This window comes from Pristis pectinata, chromosome 6 (genome assembly GCF_009764475.1).
Source record: "Pristis pectinata isolate sPriPec2 chromosome 6, sPriPec2.1.pri, whole genome shotgun sequence".
NCBI classification, from domain to species: Eukaryota; Metazoa; Chordata; class Chondrichthyes; order Rhinopristiformes; family Pristidae; genus Pristis; species Pristis pectinata.
The window spans coordinates 92,027,927-92,041,907 of NC_067410.1; the positions used below are offsets into that span (position 1 = coordinate 92,027,927).

Consider the following 13,981-nt stretch of genomic DNA (forward strand, 5'->3'; position numbering starts at 1 on the left):
TTATTTTGGGACTGTTGCAGGTCAAATCCAAGAGTGAATCTTGAAAGAATTGGCCTGAAAGTTTAAAAATATCGAGCAATAAGGGCAGCATTCATTTATAGATGACTAATTGGAAAAGGCTCATTCAGCAGAGAAAAAAAACATTATAGTTCTGCAGAGTCCATCTGGTATTTCTACATAATCAGGACATTGTCAATTGTAGTTATCCAATATTTTTCTGATTCATCACAATCTAAACTGAGGTAGGCATCAATGAAGTTCTGGTCAAATACTGACATGCTTTAGGGGGAAGCCATCCCCTGTTTTTAGGATCTTTTGAATAAGTCCATTCCAGTGGTCGGTCGATGCAGCATGAATGCCTGAATGGTCACTAATTTGATTCTGGGCTACATCCTTCATTTGTTGAATACCACATGAATTTATAAATCTGGACTATTACAATAATGATAAACCAATAATGCAGGAATATCAATACACACAGAGGTATTTCCCCCAAGACTTCAACTAGGTAAGATATATTCAATGAAGCTGATGTTTGTGGATATAGTATTATCTGGAAATTAGAAGGAAACTTAGTACTTTCTTTTCCCTGTTTCTTTTAGCTTTCTAATGTTTTGTAATGTTCAGTGTTTCAACTTCCTGCTACAACCATTCAAATGGAAAAATTAAGCACCAGATAAACACTTCATGAAATAAGCAGGAAGCTACATTTGTAAGAGTGCTAAGCTCAGGATCTGTCTTGATTTTCTCCCGTTTAGATAGATGTATTAATTTGGTTGTTGAACTGGTTTCAGAAATTCGGAAGTGTAGTCCAATTACTTTTGTAATAATGCTGGGCGTTATCATTGTGATCATTGTAAAAGTGCTATTTTAAAACAATATTTTTGTTCATAATAATTTCTCAAAAATGTAAATTCCAATAATATGGTTTATGAGTATATACTTGTTTAATTGTGGGGCAATGATATTTTACTGAATTCTGAGAACCTGGCTTAATTTGTACAAGCTAAGTGGAAACTAGATTTGTCCTTATTGTTTATGCACAGTAGATTCCTGTAACATATTCAAGATAATGGTCCAGATTTTTTATACACGGAGGAGTCTGGTCTCGGGTTAAACCCAGGGTAGGATCAGTGAATGCATTTATTTCAATAGGAATTGTAGAGCTTCGGAGAAGAAAGGGAAGAGTTTTGTTTTCATTTTAGGTGATTTGTTTAATGTGTTCAATTTGAAAAAAATGTTTTTCAACCTTTTAGATATGGTTTCCTTTTCTTTAGAAAAATAATTTAACGTTTTTGAATTATCCATTTTAATTTGTTTTGTTTCTAAAAGTTGGAGACATTCAGAAGTATTGAAAAAACCTGGACAGCTTTGATAGCTGTCAAAAATGAAGGTTGGGCTTTGCTGCTTGACAATATCGTCCAGAGGCACTTCATAGACAGGCTTCTATTCCACTACTCAGTCCTTGTAACTTGGATCTGCGACAGTCTGGACTGGCAAGATCAACCTCTCAGATCCATCAAAGGGAAATACGGGGGAATGGGGAAAGTCTAGCTATTAGTGCAGGCAGAAGGTCCCACTCAGGAAACAGGCTGATATTTAGTTCACTAAAGAGACTATCAAAGAGTCCACTTTTAAATTTAGCTACCTCTATTATGTAATATATGCTTTAAAACAATGGTTTTTAAACTTCATAGTTTGGAAAAACATACTTTTGAATGATGGGGATGGGAAAAATTACAGCATAGTTTCAGCCCTTTTCTTGGTCTTTACCTGCCCAATTTGTTTGAATACTTAAAATGTAGAATTTAAACCAACGGAAACAGAATATGTTGGAAACACTCAACTAGGGAAAGGTCTTTGACCCGAAACATTAACTTTTTTTTTCCTCTTTCCATAGATGCTGCCTGGCCTACTGCCTGTTTCCAGAATTTTGTTTATATTTCATACCTTCAGCATCTGCAGTTATTCTGATTTTCATTTAACCAAGCTATACTTTGTAAACTCTTACTTTGATAATTTGAATTATCTCACTTGTTCAGTCTTCGACTATTAAGGTAAAATAAGAAACGATCAAAGGTTATTTAGCCAATGAAACACATTCCAGACAATAAACAGTGTTACTGGGCACAGTTTTGGTCTCTTTATCCTAAAAAGGATATGGTAGCATTGGAGGCTGTCCAACAATGATTCACAAGGCTAATTCCTGGGATGAGAGGGTTGTCCTATCAAGAGAGGCTAGACAGTTTGTGTCTGTAATCCTTGGAGATTAGAAGACTTAGGGGTGACATTCAAACATATAAGATCATAAAAGTTTTCACTAGTGGGGAAGTCACAAGTAAGAGTTCATGCTGCAAAATAACTGGCCGATCATTTCAAACGGAGTGTGTAGAAATTTCTTCTCCCAGAGGGTAGTGAATCCCTGGAATTCTCTGCCCTTGAGGATGGTGGAAGCCAGATCATTAGATATATTTAAGATAGAATTAGATAAATATTTGAAAGATCGAAGAATTAAGGGTTATAGGGAACTGGCACAGGAGTTGAGTCCAGCATAGATCATGTTGAATGGTGAGGCAGGTTAGAAGGGCTGAGTGGCCTACTTCTGCTCCTATTTTATTTTTGTGTAGATTTTACACTATTGTGGATCCTACCTACAGTTAAGACTTTGAAAGCAAGTTGCCTGGTTCCCAAGATAAAGGAGGGGTTAAATTCAGAATGTAAATAGATTATTCCATTTTGTACTAAGTGTGAGTATTGTGGTTATAAATCTATGTTAACAATATGTATTTTTCTCAGTGGCTAGGGCTTGTGAGGTTATTACAGAAAGAAACTAATGTACAGCTAGATGGGCTAACTGCAGAATGAGCAGAATTAGTTTGAGTTGGCAGGGAGGAAAATGTAATTATCTGAACTTATTGATCTTAGCTGTTGGTATTGGTTTATTATTGTCACTTGTACAGAGGTACAGTGAAAAGCTTGTCTTACAAACCGATCATACAGGTCAATTCATTGTACAGTGCAGTTACACTGAGTTAGTACAAAGTGCATTGATGTAGTACAGGTAAAAACAGGAACAGTACAGAGTAAAGGGTCACAGCTACAGAGAAAGTGCAGTGCAATGAGGTGCAAGGTCATAACAAGGTAGATCGTGAGGTCATAGTCCATCTCATTGTGTAAGGGAACCGTTCAATAGTCTTAGCACAGTGGGGTAGAAGCTGTCCCTAAGTCTAGTAGTTCGTGCCCTCAGGCACCTGTATCTTCTACCCGATGGGAGAGAAGAGAGAATGTCCCGGGTGGGTGGGGTCTTTGATTATGCTGGCTGCTACACCAAGAGTCCAAGGAGGGGAGGCTGGTGTCCGTGATGCACTGGGCTGTGTCCACAACTCTCTGCAGCTTCTTGCGGTCCTGGGCAGAGCAGTTGCCGTACCAAGCCGTGATACATCCAGATAGGATGCTTTTTATGGTGCATCGGTAAAAGTTGGTGAGAGTCAAAGGGGACAAACCAAATTTCTTTAGCTCCTGATGAAGTAGAGGCGCTGGTGAGCTTTCTTGGCTGTGGCATCTACATGATTTGACCAGGACAGGCTGTTGGTGATGTTCACACCCAGGAACTTGAAGCTCTCAACCCTCTCGACCTCAGCACCATTGATGTAGACAGGTGCATGTACACCACCCCCTTTCCTGAAGTCAATGACCAGCTCTTTTGTTGACATTGAGGGAAAGGTTGTTGTCATGACAAGATTACTGCTGAAAGTGATAGGTGCATGGATGTCACGATAGCCTCAGACTTGGTTATGATACTTAAGAACAAGACAGCCTTTCAGCACCTGATGTTCAGACTTGTGAAGAACAGTAACTTTACTGAGGAAGGTGCTCATTTTCAGTTTTCTTCCATTTTCTTCTATTTTCCATTTTCTTCTTATCCCCCTCCTTAATTTCAGGCTCCCACAATAGCTGAAATAATTGTTAATGCACCCCTTGATGGTCTCATTTTCTATGCCATAAATCCTCCCTACACAAGTACCCAACTATCTTTGTTAACCACTATCCTATCTCCTTTTGTTCAGTCTTCAGTGTTATTTCCTCAAGATTTACCTCTTACCCATTTTTAATCTGTCCAATCAGAATCTTAGCAGTACCAAACAAAGACACAGATTATTTCTACTGTTCAAATCAGCTCTCTATTTTTCTCAACAATTTGGCTGGCCATGGCATAACCTTGTACATAACCCTCATCTAATGCCTTTCTTTGATCATCTGGCTCACTGGGACTTCATTTGATTCTGGTGTTGCATATCTGGTTGTAATCTGGTCTTTTGAAGTGATTCAAAGATAAATCCATCCCCCAATGACACCATCCATAGATGTGGATTCAGCTTCCATATATATTCTGATGGAAATCCAACTCTCCAGCTTCACCACTGCCTTTGTCACTAACCTGTTTGTTTTATATACAGTCTTAAATGAAACATAATTTTCTCCACTGAATCATTGCAAAGACTATAATGAGTCACTCCCCCATCAACCTTTCTCCAGCCATTGACTCTGGAGCTGGAGCATCCAATCTTGGTCAGATAATAGCTGATTCCCACAACAGATGAGATTTAATCGCATTTAAAGATACTGCTTCCAGCTCCATTGGTCCTGAAACTGCCCTTTCTGAAAAGTATATTTTCTTTGCAAAAAAGAGTCTACTATTTTGAGCTTGTAATCTATTTCTTTAGGAGATGCAACATGAAATAATAACTGTTGCAAGTCATTAGCTCATTTCCTGCCTTATCTTACCATGGGAGAAAAACTAGACACAACAACCATCAAATCTAACCTCCAACAGATTTGACAGGTTCATAGTGCCAAGTTCCAAATACAGCAGGATAGTATTGTTCTACATAGCATTACAATTGGCATGTTATTGCCCCATTGCCCTAATTTCTTTATTTGTCACCGTGGTATTGGTTGTGCCCCATTGCATCTCCTGTCTGCCATTTTTTCATTGCCATTCTTTCCATCTACCACCTTATGATTAGCCTTGTCCCATTGCCTTTGATCTAACACCTGTTACAATCCCTGTAGCAATGCCACACCTTCCCCATGTTATTTTATTAGTGTCACCCTATTGTCATCCTTCCTTCTGCCAGAACATTGTCCAGGCCTCATTGTTATTATTTCCCTCATTCTGTCAACTAGCCTTTGGCCTTACCTCACTACTTGTCTCTCTCTATTCCTGGTCATTGACCCTATCCTATCGCCCACCAAGCTTATCCCTGCTCCTGGTCACTGACACCCCATTGCCTTCCTTGCCTCTCCTTGCTCCTGGCCATTGACCCTATCCTATCGCCCTCCTTGGCTCTCTTTGCTACTGGTCACTGGACCTGCCAGGTTGCCCTCCTTGCCTCTCTTTGTTCCTGGTCGCTCGACTTGCTCCATTGCCTACCTTGCCTCTCCCTGCTCCTGGTCATTGACCTCCTTGCCCCATTGATCTCCTTGTCTCTCTTTGCTCCCAGTCACTGGTCTTGCCATATTACCTGCTCTACTTCTGGACACTGGCTCTGCCCCATTGCCTGCCCTGCTCCTGGTGCCTGGTCTTGCCCCATTGCCTGCCCTGCTCCTGGTCTTGCCCCATTGCCTGCCCTGTCCACTTCTGCTCCCGGCCATTGGCCTTGCCCCCCTCCCTGCCACCTGGGTGTGTGCCCTCCGCCCATTGGCCGGCTCCCTGCCCGGTGCCCTCTGGCGGTTGCCCTGGCGGCTGCAGCCTCTCCTTTACTTCCTGTTTTACCGGGGCCGGGGCTCCGATCTTGTGCCTCCGGGATCTGCTTTCTCCCTGCTGCCACTTTTGTTTTTGTCACCGGGACTCCGGGAGCTCATGGATATCACGTAGTGGAGGTGCCGACGCCATTTTTGCAGGGGTTCCGGCCTGTTTCTGGCGCCGGGGGTGGCCCTCTCCACCCCCCCCCCCCCCCCCCCTCAGTATCTTCCCTTGTTGTTCTCTCCTGGACCATGGCTGCTGCCTTCGAGCGGCCAACTTTTTGTTGCTGCCGGAAAGTTGTGACCGGTTCGAACAAGAGCGAGGAGCGGAGCTGGCCCCGGCCCCGGGGACCCCACTGCCCCGTCGACATCGCGTCCGCCTCCAACTTCCAGCATTTTGAGATCCGGCACTTGCACCTGGAGCTGGAGATTAACTTTGTGCGGCGGCAGATCGAGGCGGTCGAGGTGCTGGACCTGGTGAGCCTGGAGCCCGCCACCCGGAGCCTGGTCCTCGACTCGCACCAGTCGCTGCTCATCCGCTCGGTCAGCGCCAAGTGCTCGTGTAACTCGGCTCAGAACAGCTGGCCGCTCAGCCACAGGCTCGACCCCTTCACCGACTACGGCTCGTCGCTGGTGATAACGCTGCCGGCGGCTATCAAACCTCACAGCAACTTCCAGATCATCATCAAGTACACTACAGCAGACGGGCCAGCGGTAAGTGAGTCTAAAACTCACTCAAAACACAAACTCCAGCCCACCTTCCTCAGGTGCACGTTCAAGGCAGGGTTGTCCAACCACTCACACACCCGGAAAACAGAACTATCTGTAGCCTGTCGAACTGGCTCCACAGGGAGAAAAAGAAACAGCTTATCGTTCTGGTTATTCAACCAATGTGGCATGCAATTGTCACCGGGCAAGTTACTAAACCGCATCCAAAAAATTACACGCATATTTTTACAAAGCTTTTAATGTGTATTATCTATAGTACGATGAGTTAATTTTGTGTCTCGCACTTGTAATGCTTTTGATAAGAACGGAGAGCTTCATTGGCACCGCTCTGTTACTTCAGGTGCCAAAGTTATGTCCTGCGGTGGATTGCTATCACTTTACTGAGTTCAATAGTTTGGCAGTTTGGGAAACCCGGTGTTCGGTACCGTTGTGAGAATGCATTTCTGTAGCAACATTTGCTACATCAACTGACATTTGAAAACAAAACAAGTAATCTTTCTCCTAGTCATAACCATAATCCTTGAATTTTACAGATTAAAATCCATTTTGCTTTGTGATGGAATACTGCTTTGGGGAATACAACCCATTTTATCAGCTGCATTAATATTTGATCATAATGACAATTTATTTTGTAACCTGTAACTGGATATATTTTTCAAAATGTCAGAACACAGAATCGGATGCTGCAACGTTTCTGTAGCACCATTTGCTACATCAACAACAGAAGGAGGTTATTTGGGCTAGAATCATGCAGCATGGAAACAGGTCACTTGGTTCAATTCGCCTACACTGACCAGTGGGTTCCCTTCCATATTAATCCCATCACCCAGCACTTGGTCCATTAGCCTGTTACACTTGTGGCAGCTTTCTGAAAGAGTTATTTGCACATTTTTCTTTATTTTTCCCCATGGAAGAAACTTGCCCATTCTATTTTAAAAGTTACTGTAAATTGTGCTTCAGCTCTTGTCTCAGGGATTGCGTAGCCTGTGCGTAATACAATTTATAATCTCTCCTATATCCCTGGACTGTGGATGTTGTCTTTCTTTATTCAGCCTTGAATGCCTGTACAGGATCTCCTTTTAACTTTCTCTGTTCTTGTGGAATGAACCCCGACCTTGGTAATATTGTAGTAATTCTCTTTTGTTCTGTGTACAAGGCCTTGTCATTTTCTCTAACATGATGCCCAAACCTTGGCAAACTCAACCAGTAATGTGAATGACTTTTTCCATTTGTGATTTATGCCCAGTGTCTAAAACCTAGCATTCCATTTACTGGTTTGGCAGCTTTATTAAGTTGTCTTCACACTTTCAAAGATCTGAATATGGATAACTTGTGAGTTTTTGGACAACCTTTTTTCCCCTGGTGAAGATGAATTTACATATTCAGCTAACATTTTAAGCCAAAGTACAAAGAATGTGCATTTTATAAAATTCACAGTGTGGCAGCTCTATATTGTTGTAGATCCACATGTTCCCCCTCTCCTAACAGTTAATTTTAAAAAAAAATATTTTCGGATAGTAAGAGAATCACAAGAGAAATATAGGAAAGTGGCTGAGATAAAGCCACAATCTCATTGAATAGTGGAGCAGGTGGAAGAGGCCATGTGGTCTACTGCTAGTATTTCTTTGGTCCTTAAGATCCTAATGCTGTCATTTTGTCCTTGAATTTTATTTTGTTGTTTAAACTGGGGATCAGTCTGAACTTTTGACTTAAATAAGAAATTTATTTGTCATATTTCCAAACTAAGGACCTCATACTTCACTGTTTTACTGTGGTAAGCATAAAGCCAACTTCTTGGAAACCTCTAGTAGCTCTGCAACTATGTACTCTGAGACAATTTACCGTACCGTATGTATTTCCTACCTGTATCAGGATACCCTGTGGACTTTTCTCCCACCTCACTCACTGTTCCAGGAGACTAGTTTGATACAAAAATTAAAGAACAACCTAAACATTTTGTTAGAATCAATATTTGTGCATTCATAGACAGTCATGTGCAGTTTGTCTGCTCCTCCTGAACTGGATGGAGCCCATTATTTAAATCCCACTAGGCTACCGTCCACCCAACTTCCCTTCATAGCTCCCGCGCTAACTGATATTTTGCTGAACCGCGGGCTTGAATGTCACCCTGCAACAACACTGAAACAATTCTATTCAAGTTCTTGGAATAACTGAAGTAGGGGTGTGCTGCCTTTAAAGCCTGTTTTATCAGTAAATCATAGTGTATTTGTGCTTGACTTCTATTTGCCCATTTTTGATCCATTTCCAGGTTATTCTAATGTAACATCAAACCTCAGACTTCACTTGTCATTTATTGGTCTTGTGTGGGGTTTTTAGAGAGATTTCCAATTTCCAATTTCCATTAGTCTTTGTGTGAATAAGAGCTTCCAGATTTTGCTCCTCATTGGTCTAACTCTAATTTTAAGATCCACTCCTCTGTGATTGCCTAGTGGAAATAGTTTTTCTGTATAAATCCTGTCTAATGCCTTTAACGTTGTAAGCAACTCTTTCAGATCACCTTTCCATCTCCTAAATTCATGGGACTCATACCTGTCTTTATATTTCATGCAATTTGTCTTTACCTTGTTATGTTATTTTGATGAATCTGCATTGTACCTATTATTCAAAGGTTTTAGTGCTGAGAAGGAAATGTGGAAATTCACATGAGCCCTGACAAGACTCAACCCAAATGAAACATAACTTCCTCACCTTTATGTTAATGTCCCCTTGATATAAATTTTCATTAGTTATTTTGATTGTATATTTTTGTACCAGTGAAGAACCTTAAAATATTTTGCTCCACTTAAGACAAGAACAACAACAATGCAGAGAAGTCATGTTGAATCTTCATATAACTGGTTAAGCCACAACAGGGGTAATGCCTCCAATTCTGGTGACTGCACATTAGAAGGGATATGAAAGTCCCAGAAAGATTGCAGAAAAGATTAATAAAAACGTTTCCAGAGCTGAGAGTTAGAAAGTAAGGTGGGAGAAGATGGGATTGTTCTTCTTGGAGTAAAGAAGATTGAGAGAAGATCAGATAATGTGCACAGGATCATGAATGGTTCTGATAGGATGCATATAGAGAGAAGCTGTTCACATTAGCAAATTATCCAAGGAAGAGGAGACACAAATATAAAATGATTGCTGAAAGGCCATGGAGGAAAATCATTTTTCAGTTGGGAGTGATTGTGGAGCTCACTGCCTCCAAGGATAGTGGAAACAGTCAGTCAGAGCTTTGGAATGGAAATTGGATTGGCTCAAGGGTTACAGGGGAAGAGCTGGGAAATGAACCCAACGAGGACTAAATCAACAGAACAATGTCGTCCTGTGCCATATGATAAAATCGAAGTTAGGATGTGCCTTTACCTTGACAAGATATCCTGGGGTGTTTCAAGGTGATTTTCAACTGCTGAGTTCAGTAAGAGATGTGAGGGCATAAAGCTTGATCAAAGATGCAGCTTTTAATGGGAACCTTAAAGGAGAAAAGTGGAATAAAGAGGCATTGAGGTCTAGGGAGGAAATTCCTGAGCTGAAAGCTGCCATTAGTGGGCCGATTAAATTCTGAGATACAATTATTTTGGAGCGTTATAAGGGTAGAAGAGATTACAGAGATAGGAAGGGCCAAGAGAATGGAAGGATTTGAAAACAAGAATGAGAGTTTAAAATCTGAGTGTTAATTAAGTGGTGAGTGAATAGAATGGTGTGACCTCAAGTTTATTAAAAATAGAATGTGAGAGACTGGCCAGGAATTCATTAGAATCGTTAGGTATACAGTTAGCTTAGAAATGTGGACAAAATCTCAGCTTTGAGCCAAATATGATATGAAGGTTGCAAATAGTCCATTTGACTTTCAAATAGCCTAGGAGATGGATGGAGTCACTGTCTTGGGAAATTTGTGATGGGGACTGAAAGTATTGGTCTTCCAATGTTGTCATAGTTATAAATGAAATCTGTCTGATTATACATTGGGTTCAGATTGTGACCCTAGTGTTTTAATTAAGGTCGAGTGCAGAAACCATGCTGATCTAGTAGATCTGCTGTTTGATACATAATCAGTTGGCCAAATGAAGAAGAGGCACATGTTATCGTGACCTAACTCAATAGTGAAACAGGTCCCGGTGACAGATTGACACACTTTTGTTTTATGTTCCACCCTCTTCCTTTTCACAAAGGAAGTGAACATCATTTCTGTCTGGAATGGAGTTTAAAGCAAATATTTCAACAGTTAATGCAGCTGTCCCATGGTGTTTATGAGAATATTCTTTCACATAATTGAAAATCACATTTCTGCTATTTGTATAGTCTATGAATGAGCCTTTAGTCCACTCAAACTATCAAGAGCTTCATTATTGCCTCCTGAATTATATGATGACATCAAAAGAATAGGGAGCTTTAGTTATAGAAAGAAGGTTTATTTTATTACTAAATTCAGATTGAAATTAATCAATTTGATTTGATGTAGGCATTTCCAGGGAATGATGACTGATGCTAGAAATTTCATTCATTGTACATGCATATTTCCTGTAACTTTTCTGGGACAAAAAAAATTACAAGAATTGTGAGATCAGACCAAGTATCTCTAGTAACGTAAATAACTGTCCATCAAAAAGTAAACATTAGTTGATCTATTTGACAGAAATTTGGTAGCATTTGATTTTCTTTTACTTTTTACAGGGAGATTTGTTTTTCAAAAACTATTCAAAATTAAACTTATTTCACAGTTTCTATAATTTAAATATGACAATGATGGAAATACTCAAACAATCTTTGTTGTACTTGTTATGGGCTCAGCTTATTCTATACTCAATACTCTTATTGGAAAGTAGTTTGGGGAAAAGGTCAGCATTGTGATGATTGTAGACTGCTGAAAACATTTTTTGTTTAATTATTTTCTTGAATTTTTCAGTGAAGTAGTTAATGATATCAAAGGCACCAAATGCCACCTTTTTTCAGCAAGACACTTGCTTGACATTATAACACTCAGCGTTTCTTCAACAATGTGCATGTTTCTGAATTCTGTGATAATAGTCTTTGTTTCATTAAACTCCAGTGTTTCCTCCTATATTATCAACTGCCAATGTACGCACTTGTGCTGTCTGTCATAGGTGGAGCACACATTCACAGCTTCGTCACAGGGACTGAGGCAACTCTACAGGGCCTACGATGTCTACCTTGGTCCCGTTTTAAAGTGGAACCAAAGCACTTTTCAGTTTGTTTTTACTACTTGCAACCTTATTTTATGATTCAGGTTCAGATCCACAACTACCTGGAATGAACTTTCTGATGGCAGCTTCCTGAATGAAGCCTCTTCCAAAGTGATTGGTCTTTTCAATGTTAAGTGGCACACCCCACCCATAGAAATCTCTTGACAGCTAGCTAAATCATTCTCACAGGCTTACCAGCTGTCAGAACTGTCAATGTCCCTGACATTCGCACATATTCAAAGACCCATTAAAATTTCATCTCTCAGTTTAAATTAAAAGCAAAATGCTTGGAAATAACAGAAAACACAACTTAAACAGTTTTTAATTATTTTAACGCAATGGTTTCAAAAGTATGTAAATTACCTGAAACTTGCCTTGCAGCTTGTCCTCTCCATTCAAGTGAATGGAGTCTCTTAACCTGCACCATGTCAAAGCTGGAACAGGTTCAGTGGGCAGATTTCTCACTAATTACTGGGAAGTTACAGGAAATTGGTATTCCTCTGCTTGACCCTATGATGAGTCCATCACTGGCATTCAGTCTGGAAATTTCTGGTGTGAACCCGTCGAGAAGTTTGGGACTCTATTGTCGTGGGCATTATTCTGGCTGCCTTGACAGTTACACAGAGAACTAATAGCAATTCCCATTGGATGTGCTGGCATTTCCCAGGAAAATCCAACCTATTCTTTACATATAGTTGTACCAAGTTTTGTTTGATGGTTCTTTCTATGAATTGCCTTTGGCATATTTGTGATGTTACAATATATAATTGGAAGCTGATGGTGTAAGAAAACTGTTTTAATAAATAATATTAAACTTGATGAGAAGCATTGAAAAATAGTTGACTTAACACTAGAAAATTATTTGAAAATTATGAAATTGTCTTTTCATTTTGGACCCCTGAAATAATCTGATTTTAACCCTGTTACTGGGGAAGCTCCTGAACCAATTGCTTATGTTATGCAGCATATCATACAGCTGACGTTTTTGTGCCTGCTGTTGAAGTATCACTCCCAGTATCATATGAAGTATTAATTTCTAACATCTACAATCCACACTGGTTGTTTTGTTCATGTTCCGATTAAAGATGCGGTGAAGACCAGGAATCACTGCTCACTTCAGGCAAGAAGTTACAGTTCCAGATCTTTTTTAATGGTGTCTGCTGCTGGCTTTCAAAGCACCGTGTAAGCTTATTTCCACTGCCTGATGAAATGATGCAATGGAAGCAATGCACCAGCACAAAGAAATGGCAACATGCAGCACACAACAGAAAAGCACTATGACTGTCCATAGCACTACTGATGTGGACATAAAAGGATGGGTTTGAGGTCAGACCCCCTGAGCAACAGCAAACATGAAGAGTGATTGTCGAATAACTGGTGTGCTTCTGATCCTTTTTAACAAGAAATCAAGATTAAAGTTTTAGTAAGTGATTCACACCGAGGGGAAAAAACTAAACTGGCAGTTTTATGTTTCTTTCACACTCAGATTTGGTGGCTGGATCCAGAGTTAACAAGTGGAAACTCCAAACCATTCCTCTTCACACATGGTCATTCAGTGTGTAACAGATCCTTCTTCCCCTGTTTCGATACACCTGCAGTCAAGAGTACTTACTCTGCTACAGTCATGGTAAGAAAGTTACTGTTGACTTCACTTTAGTTATTCTACCACATGTTGTTTTATATGAATAACTGAAACTATTGATGCTGCAGGGTTTCCTGTTGACAACAGATCAGTTTGTTTGTTGTCTGGTAGTTTGCATCTGGACTCTTTAAAGAGACAAACTATAACCTGATCCAAGTTCTTTCTTCATAAACACCACATAATCTGATCCAGTAGCAGCAATGTACGGTGTAGTCCAGCTGCTAAAGTTGTGATTTTCATCGAGATATCCCTGCAGTCCTGGTTGAAATGCATTTTTGATCTGTTGATGATGTTCTCAACTTCCTGTGTTCTGCTCTCTAGCCAGATTGAAGAGTGTTCTGTGGAAGTTCTACTTAACATTGTGACAGTTTAATATAAGCCGTTATAGAACTTGTGCAGGCACTTTATTAAAAGCATGCATCACAGAACTAAATGACTTGCATTGATGTTGCTGCATTTTATTTTATCGCTTCATGCACTACTGTTCCTTACCATCTCCAGTATTTCAAATCACTTGACAAGGAACCATCTGTGATTGTCATCCACTCAGATTAGCTTCACTGGACTAGCATTCAAACTTCCCTTGGAAAGGAATGAAAGTTGAAAGCTAAGTTTTTTCCTACTTTTTAAGGAAGCAGTCCCTATATGTAAGAAACTG

General features: G+C 40.2%; 1 protein-coding gene across 3 annotated transcripts in view; it reads left to right on the forward strand.

The window, feature by feature from the left end:
- Positions 1-5,756: 5,756 nt before the first annotated feature.
- Positions 5,757-13,981, forward strand: part of rnpepl1 (arginyl aminopeptidase like 1) — a 41,264-nt gene continuing 33,039 nt past the window's right edge. For all 3 annotated transcript variants that reach the window (XM_052018894.1, XM_052018895.1, XM_052018896.1), the window contains exons 1-2: positions 5,757-6,459; positions 13,168-13,308. In XM_052018894.1, coding sequence (XP_051874854.1) covers positions 5,998-6,459; positions 13,168-13,308 — 603 coding nt within the window. In that variant the 5' untranslated portion in view covers positions 5,757-5,997. The remainder of the gene's footprint in view (positions 6,460-13,167; positions 13,309-13,981) is intronic.